The sequence below is a fragment of the Conger conger genome, chromosome 13, assembly GCF_963514075.1.
Source record: "Conger conger chromosome 13, fConCon1.1, whole genome shotgun sequence".
Taxonomy (NCBI): Eukaryota; Metazoa; Chordata; class Actinopteri; order Anguilliformes; family Congridae; genus Conger; species Conger conger.
The window spans coordinates 17,333,434-17,359,784 of record NC_083772.1 but is presented as its reverse complement, the minus strand read 5'-3'; the positions used below and the strand labels follow the sequence as shown (position 1 = coordinate 17,359,784).

The 26,351-nt window shown below is 43.3% G+C and overlaps 1 protein-coding gene across 1 annotated transcript in view; it reads left to right on the top strand.

Moving 5' to 3' along the window:
• The window catches only part of LOC133107277 (uncharacterized), an 85,120-nt gene that overhangs the window by 54,787 nt on the left and 3,982 nt on the right, over positions 1–26,351 (top strand). The window contains exons 89-123 of the mRNA XM_061216248.1: positions 607–808; positions 1,284–1,397; positions 1,612–1,662; positions 2,021–2,109; positions 3,074–3,272; positions 3,455–3,568; positions 4,974–5,009; positions 6,371–6,459; positions 8,615–8,822; positions 9,077–9,187; positions 9,888–9,965; positions 10,379–10,458; positions 13,027–13,210; positions 13,443–13,556; positions 13,743–13,787; positions 14,454–14,542; positions 16,369–16,561; positions 16,759–16,872; positions 17,474–17,509; positions 18,046–18,134; positions 18,679–18,871; positions 19,108–19,218; positions 19,395–19,433; positions 19,973–20,061; positions 20,876–21,077; positions 21,342–21,449; positions 21,675–21,710; positions 22,406–22,494; positions 22,795–22,993; positions 23,196–23,309; positions 23,688–23,776; positions 24,102–24,297; positions 24,573–24,686; positions 25,710–25,760; positions 26,201–26,289. Coding sequence (XP_061072232.1) covers positions 607–808; positions 1,284–1,397; positions 1,612–1,662; positions 2,021–2,109; positions 3,074–3,272; positions 3,455–3,568; positions 4,974–5,009; positions 6,371–6,459; positions 8,615–8,822; positions 9,077–9,187; positions 9,888–9,965; positions 10,379–10,458; positions 13,027–13,210; positions 13,443–13,556; positions 13,743–13,787; positions 14,454–14,542; positions 16,369–16,561; positions 16,759–16,872; positions 17,474–17,509; positions 18,046–18,134; positions 18,679–18,871; positions 19,108–19,218; positions 19,395–19,433; positions 19,973–20,061; positions 20,876–21,077; positions 21,342–21,449; positions 21,675–21,710; positions 22,406–22,494; positions 22,795–22,993; positions 23,196–23,309; positions 23,688–23,776; positions 24,102–24,297; positions 24,573–24,686; positions 25,710–25,760; positions 26,201–26,289 — 3,954 coding nt within the window. The remainder of the gene's footprint in view (positions 1–606; positions 809–1,283; positions 1,398–1,611; positions 1,663–2,020; positions 2,110–3,073; positions 3,273–3,454; positions 3,569–4,973; positions 5,010–6,370; positions 6,460–8,614; positions 8,823–9,076; positions 9,188–9,887; positions 9,966–10,378; positions 10,459–13,026; positions 13,211–13,442; positions 13,557–13,742; positions 13,788–14,453; positions 14,543–16,368; positions 16,562–16,758; positions 16,873–17,473; positions 17,510–18,045; positions 18,135–18,678; positions 18,872–19,107; positions 19,219–19,394; positions 19,434–19,972; positions 20,062–20,875; positions 21,078–21,341; positions 21,450–21,674; positions 21,711–22,405; positions 22,495–22,794; positions 22,994–23,195; positions 23,310–23,687; positions 23,777–24,101; positions 24,298–24,572; positions 24,687–25,709; positions 25,761–26,200; positions 26,290–26,351) is intronic.

Here is a 26,351-nt window from a genome sequence, read left to right as displayed (position 1 = left end):
TTGTGAGCTGAAATCACATCATTCCTCCATCTGGCTGCTAAGTGACTCTTATGGTTGTTTAGGGTTTAACAAAATTGAATGACATTGATGACATTGTATTTATATTTTTGAGCAGATTAGCATGCATTTATTCATGAAAATGCTCCGGGCTATGCACTCCATAGCCCATATCTACCATCAATTTGTATCTGCTAATTATTGTTGATCAGTCACATTTTGTCTGCATAGTGAGACTTCCGAAGTTGCCACTTAGCTCTTCATGTAGAACAGGGGTGCACAACAAGGGCCTATCCGTTACAGGATTTTGTGCCAAAATTCTGGTCTCAATTATTTCATTGACTCACACATGTCAGATAAGATATGATTATGAGTACCGGCTACAGCTGATTTACTGTGCTCAATAGCTGTCAGCAAATTAAAAACAAGGCAATTCGTACAAAAACCAGTACGCAGACTTTCCCTCGAGGACGGGAGTTGTGCACCCCTGTTATAGAACCATTTGCAAAGGATGAGAATATCTAACAGCTAAGATAAGTGGTCTCATTTACAATCCTTTTCCTGCCTGGCCTGTGCTAAAAACTCAATGCTCTCTGTCGCCCCCTACAGTTTTTACATCAATCTGCAGAATGCAGAGATGGAAGGAAGTGACATCGGCATCCACTTAAACCACAAATTGGATTCCGGAGTGGTGGTGTTCAACGCGTTCCAGAACGGTGGCTGGGGACCGGAGGAGAGTGTAGAAGGGATGCTCTTCAATAAGGATGAGGAATTTGAGATTGTATACATCATCAGCTCAGAGGGATACACGGTGAGAAGAGCTGAAACGTGTGTGCATGTGTGTCTGTTTGTGTGTGTGTGTGTGTGTGTGTGTGTGTGTGTGCATTTTGTGAGCATATATTGGGGCAACATTGGCTCAGGCGGTAAGAGCAATCGCCTGGAAGATCGCCCTGGGTGTGTCAAAGTGTACCTGAGCAAGACACCTAACCCTGATGAGCTGGTTGGTACCTTGCATGGCAGCCAATCACTGTTGTTGTATGAGTGTGTGTATGAATGGGTGAATGAGAAACATCAATTGCACAGCGCTTTGGATAAAGGCGCTATATAAATGCCAACCATTAACCATATATAATGCCCCTTTACTGGAGAGGAATATAATCTCTATAATCTTTACTTCAGAAGGGATTGATATTACAATGAAAGACTGCATGCTTAGTAGTAAATAAATAAATTAAATGAATAGAAATCCTGAGCAGCAGTCATTAGTGACCATCTGGTTCCTACAGGTGAACATAAACGGTCGCCAGTGCCACTTCTTCAAGCACCGCATGTCGGTCGAGCAAGTGAGCACCATACAGATCGCTGGGGACGTCTCCATGCAGACCCTCAACATCATCCAGGTGAGGATGAGCAGTGTGCCTTCTACATATAAATTTAGCGGTTTGCTTTTTCGCATTTAAAAATATCCTGTTGTGAATGGTCTTACACAGCAGACATTTTCTAGGTAACCATTTAACCATTTGTATTTGCTCATAAGTATTCATATTTGCTTTTTTTTTCTTTTGTACTTGCGTTTTAAAATTTGATTTCACATTTTTGGAAATTGTGTTTCAGGCAGGACAAAGTGAGCAGGGAGTTCCAGATGATGGAAAAATTGACTTCCTTGTGAGTCCACACACACACACACACACACACACAAACACACACACACAGACACACTCACACACACACACACACACACACACACAGACGCACTCACACAGACACGGACACACATGCACACATCGTCCATCAGTGTTTTCACTACTGTCTGTGCTACACTCACAAACCTTCATCTGCATTCTCTTGCAACAGACCAGTAGATTTTCAGCCTCAGGTTTTGTGAGCTCCACATTGCTGCAGTTGACTGCTTTTGTTGACTGATGGATTAGTCAAGTGCTGAGATTTATTTTTTAAGTGCTGGTTATGAACCGCTGCAACAGGCAAACTGCTCTGTGCTAATCCCAGTGTTTGTGTTGTGCAGACAGTCCCATATGTGGCGCCTATGTACGGCCGTTTGAGGGCAGGGACAGCGCTGTACATCCAGGGAACAATTCCTGAAGACTCAGCGAGGTAACGTGCTTCTTGCTGTCCACTGAAAGTATTGCAGGGAATGGAGATAATTTGTGGTAGATGAATGAACGGGGCTGCATGGATCCAAAAAGGGTGGCAGCATTAGCCCTCAGTGACTCCATTACTTCCCCCTTTCATTGAGTACTATTAGGGAGCAACACACTTTCATTGAGTACTATTAGGGAGCAACACACTTTCATTGAGTACTATTAGGGAGCAACACACATCATTACATTACAGTCATTTAGCAGATGCTCTTATCCAGAGCGACGTACAATAAAGTGCAAATACAAATCAGGGAAAAGTGAGTTGAATGTACAGTTCCAAGTCCTAGAGTTACCACATTATCAGTGATTGACGGGACACTAATACAATTTGTGAAGCCTTGCTCCCCCATGGTTAGTGCAGTTTTGCCTGCTTAGAGACTTTGTGATTAGATTTTCACAGTATTGCAGATTTTGACAACACTATTGCTGTCTTTACACTAGAACATTAGCACGTAATTAGACAACTGGCTACATCTCAATGATACCAAATCATTCCCATTTGAAGCACCATAATCTTTTGTCATTCAGAAGCAGAGATGATGACAGAATGAGGAGGATTGTAAGAGTATCTTACCTGGTGAATCGCAGAATGTACACCCACATCCGAAGTTCACATGCTTCATGAATTCTTATTATTCAGGATAATATACAGTGTGTGGACTCTTTTATTTTACTATGTCTTACAGCCGGTAGCCGGTTAAGGTACATAACTGGGACCTGGAAGGCAGTGGCTCATTGCCCGGCATAGCCATGATAAGATCCGCACAGCTATCGGTCCCTTGAGCAACACCCTTAGCCCCACTGCTTAGTCTAGTAAACTGTTTACAACTGTTAAGCGTCAGCTAAATTACTGTAATGTTACCTGGTGACCCACTGCAGTCTGATGAAACTTCCTTGCTCTCTGTCACCCCCTGCAGTTACACCATCGGCCTGCAGTACGGGCAGAAGGTGGGCTCTGACATAGCCTTCCTATTCACCGGCCGGGCCGAGGATGAGGTGGTGTGCAACTCCTGTAAGGATGGCGCCTGGGGAGATGATGACCTGGTCGACATTGTGCCCTTTGGACCCGGGGATGACTTTGAGTTGGTCTTAGTCATTACTGAGGAAGGCTACCAGGTCAGGAGGAACAAGAACGCTGTTTGCATGTTGTGTGTATACATGTAATGCCTCCTTACTGGAGAGGAACGATTTAATTTAGTTGACAGATTGAATCCCTTTGTTGGAGGAAAAAGGAAGGTTAACATAAACAGTGAATAGCGAATTTTCCTGAATCCCTGCATCCTCTTTGGCTGCTGCAGGTGGTCGCAAATGGTTTCCTGTGCCATTTCTTCAACCACCGCATGCCGGTGGACCAAGTCTGTGCCCTAAATATCACTCAGGACATCACTATTCACTCTGTCAAAATTATCAAGGTAAGTAGGAGCAGTGGGCTTTGTATATTTAGGCTTTTCGGTAATTTAGGTATTTGGTATCCTGTTAATGGTGTCACCAGGGGCGTAGCTAATGGCAGGACTGGATCTGAATTGCAGGTGCAGGCACACTGCAAGTATGCGTGTTGGTAATTATAATGAAGGGGAGGGGGCCCCGGAGTGTAATGTGGTTTTAGTTATGCCCTGGGTGTCACTAATGACTATTTTATAATATTTTATAATATTTGTGTATTCTGTTGATTATTATGATTAATGGAGTTCATTAAATTGAATAAAAAAAGCCTATTGCCAGAAATTGAAAATAAGGTAGACTATAGCTCATTATTCCTAGACAATTTCCATCCTATTTTTCATGAAAAAAATTTTTAATATTTAATTTGAAATATAAAATATTAAAATGTAAGTATATTAAGTGTATTATATTAAGTATATAAAAGATTAGTCAGTATCCAGAAATGACTTGTCATGAACATGACTCAATAAATAAAAAGATTCTCACTAGCAGCACTGAACAGACACCTGGAAGCACTTGTGTGGCTCTTGCTAATGTTATGCTCTTCCTATATTGAATGCTCATTTGAAACGGGCGCTCATTCAGTAATCGTTTTGATTACTGTGGTTTTCATGTATTGTGCTAATGTTAGCTGTGATGGCTACCTAAAGTAAACAAAAAGTTCACTAACCTTCCATGCCTGTCTTCTGATGTTACTGGATGCTTCCTCATCAAATGCTGCAGCAAGGATGTCGTGCTTTTAGAAAGTCAAGCTCAGTTTTGCAGTAACGACAGACAACTAATTTGTTGTTGTTTTTTGAGTGTGAAATGCTCCCAAATCTTTGAGTCTTTTTTTCCCCTTGGACGAGTTTCTGTAATTTCCCCGCCCTGTCATGTTAGCTTATAGCCTACCATGTTCCATTAATTGAGTCTACTACCTGTTGTGTGACAATGTAAACACAAGGTCACATTCAGTAATGGCTAGCCAGCACAGTGTTATCGAGTCTAATGTTAGTATGGTTTGCAGTGGCTATGGGTGATCTACATCCTTATGGGTTAAAATGACATTCATCAATAGGTTTAATAATAAAACTGAAAAAAAAAGGTCACAAAAAACGTTGATTTAGGAAATGGATTCCAATTGGCTACATCTCTTGCGTTCCGCAAGAGCAAGACTCCAGTGGAGGTTCTGCTTACACAAACTAAGCCTGAGGCAGTAAACTACTGGAGGGCTTGAATTGTTGAACTTTCTTAAGGAATTGTGACAGCCCTCCCTCCTTAAACAACACCCATATTTACTTTTCAGCCATTGTCTTTGCATTCAAGTATTTGTTGACTTGATTAGGAAGTTTATTGTTTTGTATTGCTCTACTCACTCCTGTGTTTGTGTTTCAGGGAGAAGATGTAGTGATAAAGAAAAAGGCTAAAAAGGTTAGTGTGTGTGCACTGGCCTCCCAGCACACACACACACACACACACACACAACTGCACATACACACAACCACATGCGCACACACACATAACCATAGATATATGCCCACACACACACACACACACACGCACAAACACAGAAACCCACATTAATTCTGTGCTCTCTTGCATGCATACATACAAACTGCATCTCAGTTACTCAATGTTTTAGGCATTGGTGTGCTATTACTTTTGCCCCTGCTTCTCTCCATCTACACGTTTCACATGGGGCGACATTGGCTCAGGCGGTAAGAGCAATCGTCTGGCAGTCGGAGGATTGCCGGTTCGATTCCTATCCTGTGTGTTTCCAAGTGTCCCGAGCACAACACCTAACCCCTAAATGCTCCTGACCAGCTGGTTGGTGCCTTGCATGGCAGATGTTAGTGTGAGAGTGCGTATATGAATGGGTGAATGAGAAGCATCAATTGTTCAGCGCTTTGGATAAAGGAGCTATATAAATGTCAAGAATTTTCATTATGTTGCAATAGAACAGTGTATTCCCAAACAGCATGCACAGGGGTCCCCACGACCAAGTTTGGGAACCGTTGCTCTAGAACAATGGATTCACAACCCTGGTTCTTGCGAGGTTGCTGGTTTTTGTTTTTTGCATTTTAATTGTGAATCCTTTTAGACCCAGTTACATCAGGGGCGTTAACTCTGGATGTTCAGATGCATTTAATTGATTGATTAATCAAGTTCTGTCCCGCCTGGACTACTGAAATTCCCTCTTGGCTGGCCTCCCAGCGTCCGCCATCAGACCCCTCCAACTTATCCAGAATGCAGCAGCTCATCTGGTCTTCAACCTTCCCAAATACTCACACGTCACCCCCCTGCTTACTTCCCTCCACTGGCTGCCTGTCATGGCTCGCATCAAATTCAAAACATTGGTGCTAGCCTTCCATGCAGTTAAGGGGTCTTCCCCAGCTTACCTACAAAAAATCATCAGACCCTACACCCCTGCCAGACCACATTCTTTAGTTGGCTAGGTAAGCAGTATTTGGATAGTTAAGTTTGGTCACTTTTGCTGGTTGTTTGTTTATTTGTTGTTTAAAAAAAAATAATTAAAAAAAAGCCCCTGGTCCTTATCTTTGTTGTACGGGTAGCAATTGAAATTGTACTTCCCTCTAGGGTCTTTCAGCGCACTTACCCCTGGTTATGGGTATGCACTTTGTTGTACGTCGCTCTGGATAAATGCCAATAATGTAATGTAATGTAAAAATGCTGATTGCCAGCAGAACCCAGCAGACTCCTCAGCACCAAGGTTATGAATCACTGCAACAGGCAAACCTCTTTGTATTAATCCCAGTGTTTGTGTGATACAGATCTCAAGAGAAGTGGAGTCTGTCGCTGCTGTTTTCAAAATTGGGATGGCTCTGTTCTTCCAGGGAACAATTCCAGTTGGTTTCAAAAGGTGAGGAGACACCTGCTGGCCATTGAGAGTACTGTATGGTATGGCACAGCATGGGGAGGAGACACTTTAGTGGTGGGAGAATGTGGACGAATGATGATGGAACGATGATGATATGCTCTCAGTGACTCAATTGTTGATTAAACCTGCCATTTTCTTCTCCCGTGGTGAGGAAGATACTTTCATTGGTTGAAGTAAGTCAATGATTTTACAGGTCACTGTAGCCCTGCCATTTCAAGAAAGCTCACTCCCACACTTTACTTGACCTGTTTTTCATGCCTATGTGGTGGGAGTTTAACAACATTTGAATATTTTGATGACACCATTTTCTTCTGGGAACATTAGCATTCTTAGTGAGAGGAGAGCAGCAAAAGAGCTCTCAGCATGTAACATGTCTCAGTCGGGAATGAACCGTGCATGGAAAAGCATTAGTGGAAGTAGGAGTTCTGGGTCATAGGCAAAAGGTGAGGGCCTGGGCATGGAGGCGTTGTGACTGATGTTTGTGTTGTCCATACTGTGGTCTACAAAAGTAAAGTTGCACTCTTCAACGAGGCTGTGCCATTGGAAGACCATGGTTGAGTACACGGTCCTCAATGCTGGCCCTCACTTCATTGGAGACAAACATGTGCATCTGTCCTCTTCTACCTCTTCCTCTGTATTGTGGTCTTGACCTAACCATACCACCACAAATCCTTACTCCTCTTCCTCTTGGATGAGCAGGCACTTGCCCATTTTCAATGTTTGTCTCAGCAGGTTCCTCCATGATCAGAAAGTGTAGTACTGTAATTGTGTTGCATCTGTGCCCTCCAATAATTTGACAGTAATTTGTGACTGAGTGATCTCAGATGTGGGAAACTTCCCTTCGTAAGTAAAATCCAAGATTCACCTGACAAACAATCACCTGACATCAATACCATGTCATCTACTTGATATATTATGATGGGCCATTTTGCATATGAGGCATAAGAGTAGTTGCACAGATGTTTTTAAGAGTAAAACTTTTCTACAGAAAACAATGTAATCTATTCGGATTAGCAGACTCACAGCAAGGAGGTCCTGGGTTCGAATCCCCGTCGGCCGGGGCCTCTCTGTGTGGAGTTTGCATGTTCTCCCCGTGTCTGCGTGGGTTTCCTCCGGGTACTCCAGTTTCCTCCCACAGTCCAAAGACATGCAGGTTAGGCTGATTGGAGAGTCTAAATTGCCCATAGGTATGAGTGTGTGAGTGAATGGTGTCTGTGCCCTGCGATGGACTGGTGATCAGTCCAGGGTGTATTCCTGCCTTTCGCCCAATGTATGCTGGGATAGGCTCCAGCCCCCCTGCGACCCTATTCAGGATAAGCGGGTTAAGATAATGGATGGATGGATAGTTAATGTTGGCAAGTGGGCCAAATGGATTCTTTAATGTAATTCATTGAACCTCCCTTGAACAAACTAAGGAAATTAATCACAAAATGTCTGTGTGTTGCAATGTTTGCATTTTCTGAAAGCCTCAAAAGATAGGAAATTATATTGATCAGTCCTAATGATAACATCAGCCTGCTCTCCATCAAGGTATCAGCACAGATCATGCTACAGCCCTCTAGTTTATATTCAGTTTGTTGCATGTCAAGACTTTCTCATTTATACCCAATTATGTGTATACCATTAACATGGCAGAATATTATTATTTTGATCAATTCAACAGATACAAAATGAATTGTATATATTACAAACAACATTATATCATTTATTCCGACTGTGAGAATAAAAGTGATTTGTGGGTGACATTATCATTGAGTGACTGTGAATGCACAGTAGTAAGCCATGACTTATAGTAATAATTATGTATGAGGTAGGCTATAATTTAATACGTACATACTGTAGGCCGTATATCTGGTCTGTGATTTTATCCAGAATGACATACAGTAGGCCGATATGAATGAGATCCTAGCAATATATATATATATATATATATATATATATATACTCCATACTCTACAATATACACTTTATTACAGAATGTATCAATTGCACTGCACTACTCTAAGATTGTACTTGGCTGTGGCATATCTGTGCTGATATCTTGATAGAGAACAGACTGATGTATGGATTGAAAGACTCTCAGAGTTGAGTGTGTTATCTGTAACAGTACGTTTTTGCTCTCTGATGGCGTCCACAGTTTTACCATCAACCTGCGGTGTGGGGAGGAGAAAGACTCTGACATAGCCTTCAGCTTCAACCCTAAGTGCAGTGGCGATGAGGAAGTGGTGGTGTTCAACTCCTTCAAGGGTGGCAGCTGGGAAACAGAGGACACTGTCACTGAGATGCCCTTTGATGAAGGAGAGAGCTTTGAGCTAGTCTTCTTTCCCACCACAGAAGGCTACCAGGTCAGAAGGACAGTAACTCCTGTGTGTGTGTACGCATGTGTGTATGTGTTCACATGTGTGTGTGTGTGTTGACTGTGAACATTAATGTATTGCTTCCTTACTTCAGAGGAATAGAGTCTTATATACATACTGGAGTTGGCCGTGTACTAGCATACTGGAGTATTCAATTGACAGATGTAATTCCTTGGAGGAAAAAATAAATAAATTGAATTACTGTTTTTTGTGACACTTGCCTTCCTCTCCGGCTCCTACAGGTGTACGTAAACCGCCGTAAATTCCATTTCTTTTCACACCGCATACCTATGGAGAGAGTGACCACTCTGGAGTTCCTTGGGATCATCATGCTGGCCTCCAACTGCATTGCGGTGATTTGGAGCAGCATGCATTCTACATTTACATTGCAGTATATGCACTCACTGAGCACTTTATTTGGAACTTGGAATTACTTTATTACACCTACGTATTCATGTGATTATCTAATTGCAAATTGTCTGGCAGCAGTGCAATGCATACAATCATGTAGATACAGGTCAGGAGCTTCTAATGTTCACATCAACCATCAGAATGGGGAAGAAATGTGATCTAAGTGACTTTGACTGTGGAATCATTGTTGGTGGCAGACAGGGTGGTTTGAGTATCTCAGAAATGGCTGATGTCCTGAGGTTTTCACACACACTAGTCTCTAGAGTTTGCAAAGAATAATGCAAAAAACTAAAAATCCTGTGAGCAGCAGTTCTGCTGACAGAAATGCCTTGTTAATGAGAGACGTCAGAGGAGAATGGCCAGACTGGTCAAAGCTGACAGGATGGTGGCAAATAACCACACGTTACAACAATGGTATGCAGAAGAGCATCTCTGAACACACAATGCATCATAACTCTAAGTAGATAGGCTACAGCAATAGAAGTCTGAAAAATAAGTCTAATAAATACCTAATAAAGTGCTCGGTGAGTGTACATTTAGGCATTTGTGAGATATTTTTGTCACAGTGCCTTTCTTTGATTTAGATAGGAGGTGCATTCTTTTGTGCTCTCCCATCCATTCCTAACTGAGTTTCTTTTTCAGGAAAAAGAAATACAGAGGGAGGATGAAGATGATGATGATGATGATGATGATGATGATGATGATGATACTGCACTCAGTGTGAGTATATTGGCTTCTCACCACATGCACACCCACCCACCCACACACACAGACACACACACGTATGCATGCACGCACACACAGACGTGCACACCGACACATATGCACACACACGCACACACACAAACCTCTGCATTTTTCTGTGCTACCTTCCATCTCTATATCTGCATTCTTGCAATAGACCAATTTTGCAACCTGTGCAAATTCACAAGGTGGCTGGGTTTGGTATTTGCCTTAAAATCAACAACCTATGTTGCCCCAATGTACCTGGTTTAATTGCTTTAATTTATATATTTATTGAGTGCTGACTGACAGTGAAACCCAGCAGACCCTAGAGCTCTCCAGCACCAGGGATAAGAACTACTGGAACAGACAAACTGCTATGTACTAATCCCAGTGTTTGTGTTCTGCAGCTCGTCCCAAGTTTGACGCCCCTCCTAGGTGGTTTCAAGCCTGATATGTCCGTTTGCATCCGGGGAACGAAAAACAATAAGTAAGGACGGGGGTTACTGCAGGAAGTTTTTTTGGAGTGAATATTCATCTGGGGCCTCATTTATAACCGTTGTATACGCCCAAAAAAAGGGCTTGAAATGTGCGTACGCCTAATATGGAGGCAGAGAGAAATAGCGACTTGAAAATTTAGAAGTGAAATTTAGAAAATACATTCACCAAAAATGTACTTTATTACACCAAGTTATTCTTGCAATTTTCTTATCAGCCAATTGTGTATCAGCAGTGCAATGCATACAATCATGAAGATACGGGCCAGGAGCTTCAGTTAATGTTCACATCAACCATCAGAATGTGGAAAAACGCAACAAAAAACGCCTTGTTAACGAGGTCAGAGGAGAAAGGTCACACTGATCAAAGCTGACAGGAAGATGACAGTAACGCAAATAACCACATATTACAACAGTGGTATGCAGAAGACTATCTCTGAACAATTTAATTGCATTTTCAAACTTTATTTTGTTAATAGTTAAAATTTCAACATTTTAAGTCATATAATAGCCTAATTGCCAAATTAAAGATTCACATTTACATAGACATCGTGCAGTGTAACCTCACATTTACAGCAGTCTGTAGGCTAGTTAAATCCCTGTAGTGTATTGTCCAGACATGCTGGTCGATCGATCGCGTTTTTTTAAATGTATGAAAATATATATATAATTTTTATTTATATATTTTTTATAATTATTTAAATATGATAACACTGAGTCTGTTTTTCCGTAGGCGACTGGTCTAATGATTTTACATTTACGCCAATACATGTCTCTGTACAATTTTATATATTTTTGCCAATGCATTTTATATGGCGCGGGACAATCGTGGTTGTGAGATTAACATGGTCAATTTTTTGCTGAAAGCAGGGAATTTTCGCTTTCAATATTCAATTGATAAATAGCCTAATGATAATGTATTGCTTTGTATTTTTATGTAGATACCGCATAGTGGAAAGCTAGGTTCAGTTTTCCGGTAGTTAGAATTTGGGCGTCAACAAGTAAACACGGATTAAAAAAACGCCATACAATAAGCCATAAGTGAACCAACAGCTACACATGTAAAACACAGACATGCTTTCACATATGACACTGTAGCATTCAATTACCTGTGGTGTTTGCATTCTTAACCCCCTGCAATGGCCACAGATTGATTGCTAGTTTAGAATCTAAACATCGTTTTGCAATATTGCTTAAACCGCGATAATACCGCTGGTGGTGAATGCGCATTTATTTTAAACTGAATTTACCATTTCAGATTCAGAAAAAAGTGTCGATTATCGGTTAGGAAATAAACATTTAAACAAAGACAAATTTGGTTTTGCGAATCAATTCCATCAATGTCCAAACTATATTTCTAATTTATCTTTCTAATTTTCTCTTCTTAGCTTTGCGCATTGCCATTCACTGACATAGCCTACATCGGGATTATCAAGGACATTTCTATGCTCATCAATATTAATTAAGGGCGTTTTTTAACCATTTATGGGTCATTTTGGGAGTGAAATAGGCGGTGTGTTGGGCTTGTGCACGTACGGACAATTCCAAGTTGTTTTGGGATTTATAAAAGGAAATTGCGCACTGACTGGTATGCGCAGGGTTTTATAAATCTAAATATTTTTTGGCGTACGTACATTTCCTCTTTTCTAGGTGTGCCAACATTTAGTATGGATTCTCCGCAGAGTTTTATAAATGAGGCCTCTGATCACCGAGGTACTCAGCTCTGCACTCTTAACGAGTTCTGCTGATGCCAAAAAGCTTTAGCTTGATGCTATGGGGGCATCTGTGTGTCACCATCTGAATTTGTAAAATCCAGCATAGTATAGTGCTCTATCTATTTGCATATTGTCATATCTAGTATTTATCATTCTCCAGTGCATGATATTCATTTGTAAGCAGTTTAATCTTATCGTCGGTTTCATGGGTTCTGACTTCACTACTTTCAAACCAGTGCAAGTGACGGAATCATTTTGACCAGACTCATGGCATATTCACAGATTTGTGAGTTGTGTCTGCAAACGCGTATCTGTCAACAGTTCCTTGCGCCCTGTTAGCACAATGCAAGTGTGTTATCTCCATTTCCATTTCCACAAATCTGGAATAGCAGTTTTCAAGATACGCAAGTCTGGCACCATGTTAATCTGAACAACAGCTGAACCTCTAGACCATGTCTAAATGCTTTTATGCATTGAGTTGCTGCCACATGATTATCTGATTAGGTATTTGCATTAAGAAGCTTGTGTACAGATCTGCCTAATAAAGTGGTCACTGAATGTATATCTTTATTTGATGCTGGATTTTACTATTTGAGATGGTGGCACACAGTGCCCCCAATATGATGCATCTTCCTGAAAATGCATTAAATTAATGTGATGAATACTATGGTGATGTACATTCTGAACTCCAATAAAGTCACAGAGATTCATCTTACCACCTGAAACCTGCTGCAATTAGGAAGCTGAAGAGGACTGAGGGACTGATGAGGGTTGCAAGAGCTGAGTATCGTTTCTGCTTAATCAACGGATTTGATGATCTCCCCTGCTCTATGTCGCCCCCTGCAGGTTCTACATTGACTTCCAGTGTGGGGAAGCTGACAAAGCCCTCCGCTTCCACTCCAAGTCACAGGGGACGGTGCTCAACAGCTGCCAGGGTGGCATCTGGGGAACAGAGGAGACTGTCGATAAGTCACTCCTTGTGGGGGAGCAATTCTTCCTGACCTTCAAAGTCACCATAGACAGCTATGAGGTCAGTTATGTGTGTGTGTGTGTGTGTGTGTGTGTGTGTGTGGGCATGTGTGTTTTCCAGGTACATCCATATAATGCTTCCTTACTAAAGAGGACTGTATTCTAATTTACTGAGGTAGGTTATGACATTTAACTCATAGACTGAATGTTTGTTGGGGGAAGCAAATTTACATGAACAGAAATGTATAATCACAGTCTTCTTGACTCTCTGGCTTCGTCTTTGGCTACTGCAGGTGATTGTAAATGGGACTGAGGCATGCACGTTCAAACACCGTGTGGAAATGGAGAAAGTCACGGCCATAAAGGTCCTTGGGGATGTCACCATTGATAGTGTCGGGATCATCGAGGTGAGGAGAAACAGTGGGAGTCCTGCATTCAAATTTCGGCATATGCTTTTTAGATCCACTCTTCCAGTGGCTTTCAGTGAACATATTTGCATTTTAGTATTTGTATTTGCATTTAGGCATTTGTAGATTTTATTGTGAGCTGCACTGTTTCATGTTCCTCTGGCGATAACTTTGATTGTGTTTCAGTTAATAACACCAGAACCCGTTGATGAACCAGTGGAAGAGATTGAGGTTAGTGCTAGCGCACACACACGTGCGCTCGTACACAGATGCTTGCTCACAGACACACATCTCAGTCCCTCAGCACACTGACTGTGCTACTGCCTCACTCACACCCCCCATCTCTCCATCTGCATTCTGTTCCAATAAACCATGAGTTCTAAAACCCTGGTCCTTGACAGCCATGTGATGTTTTTAACTTCAAATAATCAACCCATTCAGACCCTAAAAACTGCATTAGTAGGTACTGTAGACTCTTCAGGTTATTCAATTCAATTCAATTCGATTTCATTTGTATAGCGCTTCACATCAGACTGTCACAAAGACACAGAAGGGAAAATGGGTTAATAGGAAACTCCCCGAATAGGAAGAAATCTCAAGAGGAACCCGGCTATAGGGGGATATCCATCCTCCACTGGCCTATAGGTAAAGATAGGTAACAGTTCAGGTAATAACCTAGCAGGTGATCTAGAAAGTTCACATGGATGGATTTAGAGTATGCAGTTCAAAGGGGAGGGAATCTGTAGCTCCAGGATGTGTGGAAGCGTGGGCATGAACCAGGAGAGGAGCAGGGCTGCAGCTGTGCAGGATCTGAGGGCGGGGGTCAGGTTGGACTACTAGGTCATGAACCACTGCAACAGACTAACTGCTCTGTATTAATCCTGGTGTGTTCCATAGGTCGTGCAATGCGAGACAGCTGTCGAAAAAAGTTTTAATGTGGGGACAACACTTACCTTCCTGGGAATTGTTCCTGACGATACCAAAAGGTGAGGTCCCTATAGTGACCCCCTGGTGGTCTCTGTTGGGAATTTGGCAGACACTTTGTTGTGATGCGTTTCTCTCCTGCTGATGGATTGGCTGATTCGACTGCCTAGGATGTGTGTACAGCCCGACACCCTTAACCCGGCATGCTGTGTGTGAGCTATAGGCTATATCAGCACCCTGTGTGTGAGTTATAGGCTATATCAGCATGCTGTGTGTGAGCTATAGGCTATATCAACATGCTGTGTGTGAGCTATAGGCTATATCAGCATGCTGTGTGTGAGCTCTAGGCTATATCAGCACCCTGTGTGTGAGCTATAGGCTATATCAGCATGCTGTGTGTGAGCTATAGGCTATATCAGCATGCTATGTGTGAGCTATAGGCTATATCAGCATGCTGTGTGTGAGCTATAGGCTATATCAGCATGCTGTGTGTGAGCTCTAGGCTATATCAGCATCCTGTGTGTGAGCTATAGGCTATATCAGCATGCTGTGTGTGAGCTATAGGCTATAACAGCATGCTGTGTGTGAGCCCTAGGCTATATCAGCATGCTGTATGTGAGCTGTAGGCTATATCAGCATGCTGTGTGTGAGCTATAGGCTATATCAGCATGCTGTGTGTGAGCTATAGGCTATAACAGCATGCTGTGTGTGAGCCCTAGGCTATATCAGCATGCTGTATGTGAGCTGTAGGCTATATCAGCATGCTGTGTGTGAGCTATAGGCTATATCAGCATGCTGTGTGTGAGCTATAGGCTATATCAGCATGCTGTGTGTGAGCTATAGGCTATATCAGCATGCTGTATGTGAGCTCTAGGCTATATCAGCACCCTGTGTGTGAGCTATAGGCTATATCAGCATGCTGTGTGTGAGCTATAGGCTATATCAGCATGCTATGTGTGAGCTATAGGCTATATCAGCATGCTGTGTGTGAGCTATAGGCTATATCAGTGTGTGGTAACTATAGGCTATATCAGTGCCAATTACCACCTGCTTTCTATAAATTCTCACGCAAAGAGGGGAGTCACAATTAATGTGTTTTAGGAAATTATACCGAATACTTAATCTGACTTATTTACATAATTTTCAATTTTTTATTTACATAATGTTTTAGTGCGTTCTCTCCAGGGGCACGTTATGAAATTGTTTTGCTATGGTTTCTGTGTTGAATGATATGTTTTCTCCCAACGGTGTGAAATGCTTTGCAACAGACTTTGAGGTATGTTTGGGTGGGTGTGTCGGGGGTGTAGCCTCAATCGATAATGACATGGCCTATGCTTCAAAGGGCAGTGAACGCCTTCTCACACACTGTAGCAAACCGTACTATGTCAATCAGTCCGCCCACGGCTTGCAACAGGATGTCCAATGCGCCACCGTTTCTGTTTAAATAAACGTTTTGCAACGTTTTGTTGGGGCTGAACGTGGCCTAGTTGTACACGTGCATGACCATATTTAACTGTGCATCAAAAGGTTTCAGAGTGACATAATCCCCGCAAAACACATTATATTAGTGGCGATGACTCATTGCTTGGTAAATCTCACATTGATACTGTGGCCTTGTATAGACTGCTTATGCATCGGAAAAGCAGTAACAATCCTTTCATAAACCTGGCCCTATGTGTCTTAATTGGTGGCACAAAGGACAAATCACTGATAAAAACCTCCTTGCTCTCTATCACCCCCTGCAGTTTCAACATGAACCTGTGACACGGCCTTCCAATTCGGCCCTCGGTTCGAGACCTCAGAGTTCAGAGTTCGAGACCTCAGAGTTTCTTATCTTGTGATTCAAAGTGTCCTGAGGAGAACATCTTTACTCTTTCGCCCCATGCAGTTTCAGCGTCAACCTGTGTGGGAATGATCCAGACATAGCATTCCACTTCAGACCCCTGTTCGAGACCTCAGAGGTGGTGTTCAACACTTTCCGCAATGGCAGCTGGGAGGAGGCGGAGAAGGTCGATAGCATGCCCTTCACTAAGGGGGAGAACTTTGAGCTGGTCTATATCATCACCACAGAAGGTTACCAGGTGAGAAGGACAGTAAATGCATGCAGTGTGTGCACACATACACACTGTCTTTTATATGTGTGTGTATTGTCTGCATTCATATAACGCCTCTTTACCTCAGAGGAATGTAATCTCACTTACTGGATTGCGGCGTGACTTTTAATTGACAGACTGAATACTCAGACACAAAAAATAGCCTTCCTCTCCGACTCCTACAGGTGAACGTAAATGGCAATCAGTTCCACCTGTACCACCACCGCATGCCGGAGGACCCAGTGAGAGCCATTAGGGTCACTGGGGATATTTCTGTGACGTCCGTCAACGTGGTAGAGGTGAGGAGAAGCATCTCTGTCGGCCTTTATTTTAGGCATTTAGCAGATCATCTCATCCAGTTTCTTACAGTTATTTAGACCATTCTGTTTGCATTTATTGGCATGAATACTGTATTTTTTCATGAAGGTACTATATTTGTATTTGCATTGTGGTGCTGGGGCGGCACGGATGGTGCAGTGGGTGGCACTGCCGCCTCACAGCAAGGAGGTCCTGGGTTTGAATCCCCGTCGGCCGGGGCCTCTCTGTGCGGAGTTTGCATGTTCTCCCTGTGTTTGCATGGGTTTCCTCCGAGTACTCTGGTTTCCTCCCACAGTCCGAAGACATGCAGGTTAGGCTGATTGGAGAGTCTAAATTGCCCGTAGGTATGAGTGTGTGAGTGAATGGTGTGTGTGCCCTGCGATGGACTGGCGACCTGTCTAGGGTGTATTCCTGCCTTTCGCCCAATGTATGCTGGGATAGGCTCCAGCCCCCCTGCGACCCTGTTCAGGATAAGCAGGTTCAGATAATGGATGGATGGATGGATTGTGGTGCTGGTAGATGTGATTTGATTTTGAGGTGCATTTTTTGAGGTTTTCCCTGACAGACCCTTAACTGTTTCAGGGAGCCAAGGAATATCCAAGTCCAGCAGAGCTTGGGGTTAGTGAACGCTCATCCTCTCACCACACAGACACACACACGCGTACACACACACACACACACACACACTCACACACTCTCACCACACACACACAGACACACTCTCGCACCACACACATTACATTGTATTATTGGCATTTAGCAGACGCTCTTATCCAGAGCGACGTACAGTTGATTAGACTAAGCAGGATACAATCCTCCCCTGGAGCAATGCAGGGTTAAGGGCCTACACACAGATACACACAATCTCACCACACAGACACACTCTCTCAGTCACTCAGTGTTTCTACTCAGTACATTCCTCAGACCAATACATACACAAATTAGTTATATAAATACAACAAAAGGCTATTTTTATTTTTTTGATTGAGATCCAATAAACCAGATGCGGCAAGTTAACTGTGTGGTCAGCTGTGTGGTAACAAGGGTTAAGAGCTGAGTGACAGTGAAACCCAGCAGACCCTACGGCTCTCCAGTTAAGAACCACTGCAGCAGACAAACTGCTCTGTACTAATACCAGGGTTTGTGTTCCACAGACTGTCCAATCTGAAACTGCTGCCTTGTGCACCTGGAAGGAGGGAACTTCAGTGACCTTCCTTGGAAGGATTCCGGATGAGTTTGAGAGGTGAGCAGCCCCTGCTGGCCATGGGCATTACTGCAGTGCATGGGGCACTGACCATTTTTGAATGATTGAGGGTTTGCTAAACCATATTTGGGTGAGATTGGGTGATAACAAGTCAGCGTTGGACAGCTCACTTTCTCTCTAGCAGTTATACAGTTCATGAAACCTCGCTCCCCCATCCCGAGTGCAGTTTTGCCTGCTTAACTCTTATTTAGCTGATGATTTTATCCAGATGTGACTTACAGTTGATTAGTCTAAGCAGGGGCCAATCCCCCCTGGAGCAATGCAAGGTTAAGGGCCTTTCTCGAGGGCCCAACAATTGTGCTGAACTTAGTCATGTACCTTAGCCACTAGGCTACAGGCTGCCCTGTTCCACTGACTCTGTGGTTTGGGTTTAAAAAAACTTGAGGATACTGACAATGATATTGATTTAATTAAGCTGCTGGACATTGGAAAGCCCAGACTTGTGTGAGATGTCTGTACTCAGAGTTTCTTATCTTGTGATTCAAAGTGCCCTGAGGAGAACATACTCTTTCGCCCCATGCAGTTTCAGCATCAACCTGTGTGGGAATGCTCCAGACATAGCATTCCACTTCAGACCCATATTCGAGACCTCAGAGGTGGTGTTCAACACCTTCCGTAATGGCAGCTGGGAGGAGGCGGAGAAGGTCGATAGCATGCCCTTCACTAAGGGGGAGAAATTTGAGATGACCTATATTATCACCGCAGTAGGCTACCTGGTGAGAAGGACGTGTTGTGTGTGTGTGTGTTTGTTTGTGAGTTTGTGAGTTTACATGTGTGTGTATTGTGTGCACTCTTGTAATACCTCCTTACTGCTGAGGAATTTAATCTAATTGATTATATTTGGGAGTGATATTTAATTGACAGACCGAAAGTTTAAATTGTATAATAACTGAACAAAATTTGTCAATAGCTGCCTTTCTTGACTCCCTGCTTTCCCCTTTGGCTCCTGCAGGTGAAAATAAATGGCACTGAGTTCTACACGTACAAATGCCGCATGGAAGTGGCCCAAGTTAGCACCATTAAGGTCCTTGGGGACATCTTTATCAAGGTCACAGATGTACAGGTGAGGAGAAGCAGAGGTAGGACTAATTTTAGGCCTTTATCCAGTGTCTTACGGTTACAATAAGGTTTCGTTGAGGTACTTCTGTTTGGCTTTAGCATTGGTGCATTTGTAGATATGATTGGATTTTGGAGGTGCATTGTTTGGTTTTCCCTGACACGCCCCTGACTGTGTTTCAGGAACCCGTTCCTGTGTATCCACTTCCAGCGCAGCTTGGGGTTAGTGTGAATACCTCTCTCACACACACACACACACACACACACACCCACTTACACACATACCACAGCCTCTCTGTGTTATCACACATGGATTGCTCTACATTACTCTCCATCTGTGTTCATCCATGTGCAGTCCTGGCACTTGTAAGATGCATGGTGTGCTAGTTTTATATGACTGTTGACTTAAACCCCTTAAACCAGGAGAGGTGACTTAACTGAGTGATCAGCTGCTTTAACCTGTATTTAATTCTGTATACTGTATACTGTATACTTGTCAAAATTTAATTGAATTTTAAGCCCCAAATATATTTTGCATGTAGAAACAACCTGTCACTCATCACAAACTTTGTCATCAAATTTAAAGTTGGGGGTTTCTCTGCTGTTAAACATAGTGGTGGGTCATTTGTGACCCTTAAGACAACACAAGGGACAAGTGATTGATGGACAGGATCAATCGACAGTGAAACCCAGCAGCAGGGTTATGAAGCACTGCAACAGACAAACTGCTCTGTGTTAATCCCAGTGTGTCTGTTCTACAGCCTGTGATGGCTATGGCACATGTCTCAGGTATGCTGAAGACAGGAATGTCAGTGCTATTCCAGGGAGTCATGCCCATGGAAATCGACAGGTGAGGAGCCCCTGCTGGCCATGAAGGGTACTATGGGGCCAGATACTGCCCGTGTCCAAAGCGGCTTACTTGCCTACTATTAAGTACACAGGTTACTATATACAGCTTGTTTTCAGCTTGTTTACTCAAGGCAAGTATGCTGTTTCGGACAATGCCACTGATTATTGTTGGAAGAATGAATGAGGCTTTCTATTCTTGCCCAGATGGCAAACCAATACAGCGACACCCTGGTCCTGATTAGCATTTGCACTTTGTATGTCGCTCTAGATAAGAGTGTCAGCAAAATGACTACAATATAATGTAATGAAATAGCAAATGTATGCATCTTCTGAAAATTAATTGAGGCATGTGATGTTTTGTGGTGTTATACATTATTTGTTGTAATTAAGCACCAGCTGAACTCCTGTTGCCAGCTGGATCCTCTTGTAGTTAAATTGATTAAAGGGATTAGCAAAGTGAACTGCAGGCGATTCTTTAGGGTGAGTTCGGTTAGCAGAACGAGAGGGCATAAATTGAAATTGGCAAAGGCTAAATTACGCACAGGCATTAGGAAGTATTTTTTTCACACTGAGAGTGGTCACTGTGTGTAATAGCTTGCCAGGATGTGTAGTTGAGGCAACAAAACTGGGGGTTTTCAAGACCAGGCTTGATATGGTTCTAGATACTATTTAGCTTTTAGGCAAGTAGGTACACTAGTGGTCGGAAAAGGTGAGCATTGCTGGGCAGCATTATGTTGTTATGTTATGTTGCGCTAACTGGTGGCTCAAAGGAATAATTGAAAAACCTTCCTCGTTCTCTCTGGCGCCCTCTGCAGGTTCTGCATCAACCTGCAGTGTGGGGATACAGACAACTGTGACACGGCCTTCCACTTTAGCCCCCTGTTCGAGACCTCAGAGGTGGTGTTCAACACCTTCCGCAATGGCAGCTGGGAGGAGGCGGAGAAGGTCGATAAAATGCCCTTCACTAAGGGGGAGAAATTTGAACTGCTTTTTGTCATCACCGAAGAAGGTTACCAGGTGAGAAGGACTGGAACTGTGTGTGTGTCTGTGGGTTTGCACATGTATGTAATATGTGTATTCCTCCCGTCAATTGTACAGTGCTTTGGATAAAGGCGCTATATAAATGCCAACCATTTGCCACCTTACTGCATTGGAATGTAATCTTGGTCGCTGTAGAAGGGTGATATTTAAGTGGCATATTGAATGCTTTGGACAAAAGATAACATTGCATTTCAATAGCAGCTGTGCTTGAGTCTCTGCCTCGCTCTCCGTGTCATGCAGGTGAATGTGAATGCGAACGGTGGGTTACCCATGTTCAAACATCGCATAGGAATTGAACATGTGCACACCATTCAGGTGATTGGGATCACCTTGGAGGCCGTCATCCAGGTGAGAAGGAGCACTGTGCATTCTGAAGCTAAATTCATGCATTTCTTTGGCATTTTTAGGCATTTAACAGACCATGTTATCCAGTTATCTTAAGCAGCACACATTTTTGTACTTGTAAGTATGTATTTGTATTTGCATTCAGATATTTGGAGATATAATTGGATTTTGGAAGTGCATTTTGGATTGGTGTTCCCTGACACACCCCTGACTGAGTTTGTCTTTCAGGAAAAGAGGGAATATCCAGTTGTGGCAGAACTTGGGGTAAGTATGAACTCTGGCCACTCACTACACACACACACACACACCCACACACACACACTCACACACGCACACATACACACACACACACACGCACACACGCACAGACACATACACACATACACACACATGCACACACACACCCAAACTGAAAATAAAGGATATTAAAACTATAGACCCACAGTACAGAATAATGACATGGACACTTGCAGGATTATTAGGGGCGCAGGTATCTACCTATTATTGCTGACATGGAGCAATATCTTGTGAGCTGCTTTGCTCGCAATTTTGGCATTCCTACATACGCACACGCACGCACGCACGCACACACATACACACTCACACGCGCACACACACACACACACACACACATATCTCAGTCCCTCTTTGTCCCTACCAGATAACTCACTTCCCTCCTTCTCGACATCGACATTATGTGGCAGTAGACCAACGGATTGACGTTGGTTTACTTGCAAGCCGGAGGGTGTGCAAATTTTTGTGTTTCACAAATCGTAAACCCCATATGCAGCCAACAAACTAAACTAAATCACTTTGTGTGATGAACTGCTTTAAAAATCAAGCGATCAAGTGCTGTTTGTCAGTGAAACCGAGCAGACTACAGCTCTCCAGCACCGGGGTTATGAATCACTGCAACTGACCCAGTGCTCTGTATTAATCCCTGTGTATGTGTTACGCAGCCTGTCCAATCCGTGGCCTCTGTCGCTGGAAGTTTGAAGCCGGGGATATCTTTGTCCTTCGAGGGATCCATTCCTGAATCTATCACATGGTGAGGAGATACCTGCTGGCCACAGAGGGCACTGCAGAAAACGGGGCAGGGACGCCGAACCGCTGGGTTGGGAGGATTGTTTGTGACTGATGTGCATGCTTACTGTCAGCCACACAGTGACATTGAAGCACATTCCCCAAATCAGTGCTTTGGCAAACCATTCAAATTTGATACAGAAACTCCTGTAGTTCAGAAGCAGAGAGGATTGAAGGACTGAGGAGGATTTGTAAGAGCTCTGTTTCAGGTTACTGTAAGGAATCCCTGATAATACATCCTCGCTCTCTCTGTCACCCCCTGCAGTTTCTGCATCAACCTGCTGTGTGGTGAGGAAGTAGGTAGTGACATCGCCTTCAACTTCAGGCCCCAGTTCGATGTCAGGCAGGTGCTGTTCAATACCTACCGACATGGCTGGGAAGAGGCAGAGAAGGCCTCCGAGATGCCCTTCATTGAAGGAAAGAGCTTTGTGTTGCTGATAAACATCACCTCAGAAGGCTACCAGGTCAGAAGGACTGCAACTGTGTGTGTGTGTTGTGTGTGTTTGTGTTTTGTGGTGGCGGCAATGGAATATCTTATTTACTGGAATAAGGCATCAATTTCAGTTGACAGACTGAATGCTTTGTATAACAAAGTAAAAATATTTTTGAATATGAAAAAATAAATAAAAAAGACTGACTTCCTGCCAACCTCTTTGGCATCTGCAGGTGGCTGTAAACGGGAATGAGCTCTACTTTTTCAAGCATCGCATAGCACTGGAGAATGTGGTTGCCATGCAGATAATAGGAGATGTTCAAATAACAACCATCAACATTGTGGAGGTGAGGAGGAACTGTGTGCATTCAGCATTTAAATGTATCCCTTTACAGTTTGACATTTAGCTGATTCTTCTGTCCAATATCTTCACACTTTTCCATGTATATAATCACAATTTGCCATTTGTAATTGATTGGAATTGGAGGTGCATTGTTTTGGGTTCTTTTGTCCATGAGTTGCAAGAACTCCTAGTTTCTGTTTTTGGCTTAAATCAACCCCTTCAGACCCAATAAAGCAGGTTAGATTAACTGTGTTATCAGCTGCCTTAATTGATTGATCAGTTGAGTGCTGATAGACTGTGAAACCCAGCAGACCCTATGGCTCTCCAGCACCTGGGTTATGAAGCACTGCTCTGTATTAATCCCAGTGTTTGTGTTTCACAGACTGCCCCATCCGTGACGCCGCTCCCAGGCGGTTTGAAGGAGGGAACATCCCTTACCTTCCTGGGAATGATGCCCCCTGAAAGCTCTGAGTGAGTAGCCTGGCCAAGGAGAGTACTGCAGGAAATAGTGATGGACAAATGGTTGAAATTAAAAGAAATTATTTTTGTAACGGGTCAGTTGAATTTGCTTTTGTTTATTACATTTGTTTAATTTCTAGAGTTCTTTTTGCACTATTCCTAGCTGTCATCCTCCCGTTTTTTTTTACATCCAAGATTTTGGCAGGGCTCGGGTTTTGCTGTTGTCCGGTTAGCTCATAATCCTCCTTTGTTATCCAATCCTGCTTTGTAGAACAGGCTGCTGGTGAGGCAACAGAGTCTGTGATGGAACGTCCTTGCTCTCTGTCGCCACCCACAGGTTCAGCATCGACCTACGGTGTGGGACCGAGGAGGGCTGTGACACAGCGTTCCACTTCTGCCCCCAGGATGAGAGGGTGGTGTTCAACTCCTTCAAAGGCGGCAGCTGGGAAACTGAAGTGACGTTCGATAAGCTGCCTTTCACAAAGGGCGAGAACTTTGAGATAGTCTTCCTTGTCAACAAAGATGGCTACCAGGTCAGATGGATAGGGACTCCTTTGTGTGTGTGGGTGTGCATGCATGAGCATTTGTGTTTCAACATTTTAAAATATATGTGATTTGCCTGTGTTTATATGTTTATGTTTTTGGGTGCGTATTGTCTGCATATTTGTAGCTACTCCTTACTGCAGTGGAATGTAATCTAATTTACTGGAGTAGGGCATGATATTCAAATGATAGAGCGAATGGTTTGGGTAGTAATTCTGAATTTCACCCTTTCTTGATTTCTTGCTTTTCTCTGTTCTTCCTACAGGTGACCGTAGACGATGAGGAGATCTGCATGTTTACTCACCGCATACCGGTCACTGAAGTGAGGGCCCTTCAGATCTCTGGGAATGTCAGTTTGCCAACTGTCAACATCATCGAGGTGAGGAGGAGTGAATTCTATATTTAAATGTCGGCCAGTGTCTCATACAGTGCACATTTTTAAACATAGGCCTTAGTGTTTTATATACAGTATTTAGTGGCCAAGCACTACTGGTGCATAGGCACCAAATTGTAATTGTTAGAACATTTCACCTTTGTAGCTTCTGCCATTGGAGCCTATGGCAGCTTGATGGATTTTTGTGTAATTTTGCACATTGATAGGAGAAAGGCCAAGACATCCAGACCCCAAGTTTGGTCAGTTCATATGCCCACAAACTGGCCAAAGTACCCCTAACTTTTTTGGCCATCTTGGATTAAACCTATTTAGATATTGCCTCCCCAAGTTAACACCCAATCTTGCTGCACTTTTGGGTGTTACATCAATGGACCATTTTCTTTAAGAGTTGTTTCTTTAAGAGCCCAGCGGGGCAGCCTGTAGCGTAGTGGTTAAGGTACATGACTGGGACCCGCAAGGTCAGTGGTTCAATCCCCGGTGTAGCCACAATAAGATCCACACAGCCGTTGGGCCCTTGAGCAAGGCCCTTAACCCTGCATTGCTCCAGGGGAGGACTATCTCCTGCTTAGTCTAATCAACTGTATGGCGCTGTGAATAAGAGTGTCTGCCAAATGCCATTAATGTAATGTAATGTTTACAGATAGTCGTGTCAGTGAACAATATAGCCACAATATAACAACACATTTGGTGGCGAAGGCAACATAAAGGAAGAGTGGCCATATTGTCTGTGTAACCCTCTTGTCTATGGGCCTGAAATTTGGGGACGACATTAGCTCAGGGGTAGTTGTCTGCCAGTCGGAGGGTTGTCGGGCCCTCTAATTGTTACCCATCCTACTTTTGGAGGGAACTGTAGTGGGCCAAATTTGGGCACATGGGGGCACTGTAGTGCTTGGCCCCCTCACAACTTATATTTGCATTTGGGCGTTTGAAATTGCATTTAGAATTTATTTGTAGGTTGTGTACTGTTTTGTGCTCCCCCACCCACCACTAACTGAGTTTGTGTTTCAGGGAGCAATATATGACCAAGGGGGACTCACATGTTTCGAAACAGTGGTGGTGGTGAGTAAAGTCACCTCTCAGCGCATATGCGCACACACAAACACACACACCCCTCAACACAAACAACAAACATTTTCTCTCGCTTTCTCTCTCTCACGCACATACACACACATACACACGCATCTCTTTGCACACTGACTGTGCTACTGCATTACTCATGCCTATCCATCTCTTCTGTTCCTATAGACCAATCCTATAGACATTGATCCTTTTGGAGCTACAATATGTGTTGGTTTCTGTTTTAGCTTTCGCCTCATCAAACTGTTTAGACCTAATAAACCAGAATTGAGTTAACTGATATCAACTACTTTAATGAGTGTTCAATTCAGTGCTGGTTGACGGTGAAACCCAGCTGACCCTACAGCTCTCCAGCACCAGAGTTATGAATCACTGCAGCAGACAAACTGCTCTGTACTAATCCCAGTGTTTGTTTTCCGCAGGCTGCGCCAATTTTTATGCCCATCCCAAGCAGTTTTAAGAAGGGGACGTCTGTGAAATTCAATATTGGGATTCCCGAGCAAATTTCATGGTGAGGAGCTCCTGTAGGCCATGGAGGGTACTGCAGGAACTGGGACTGAGGCTTAGTGGAAC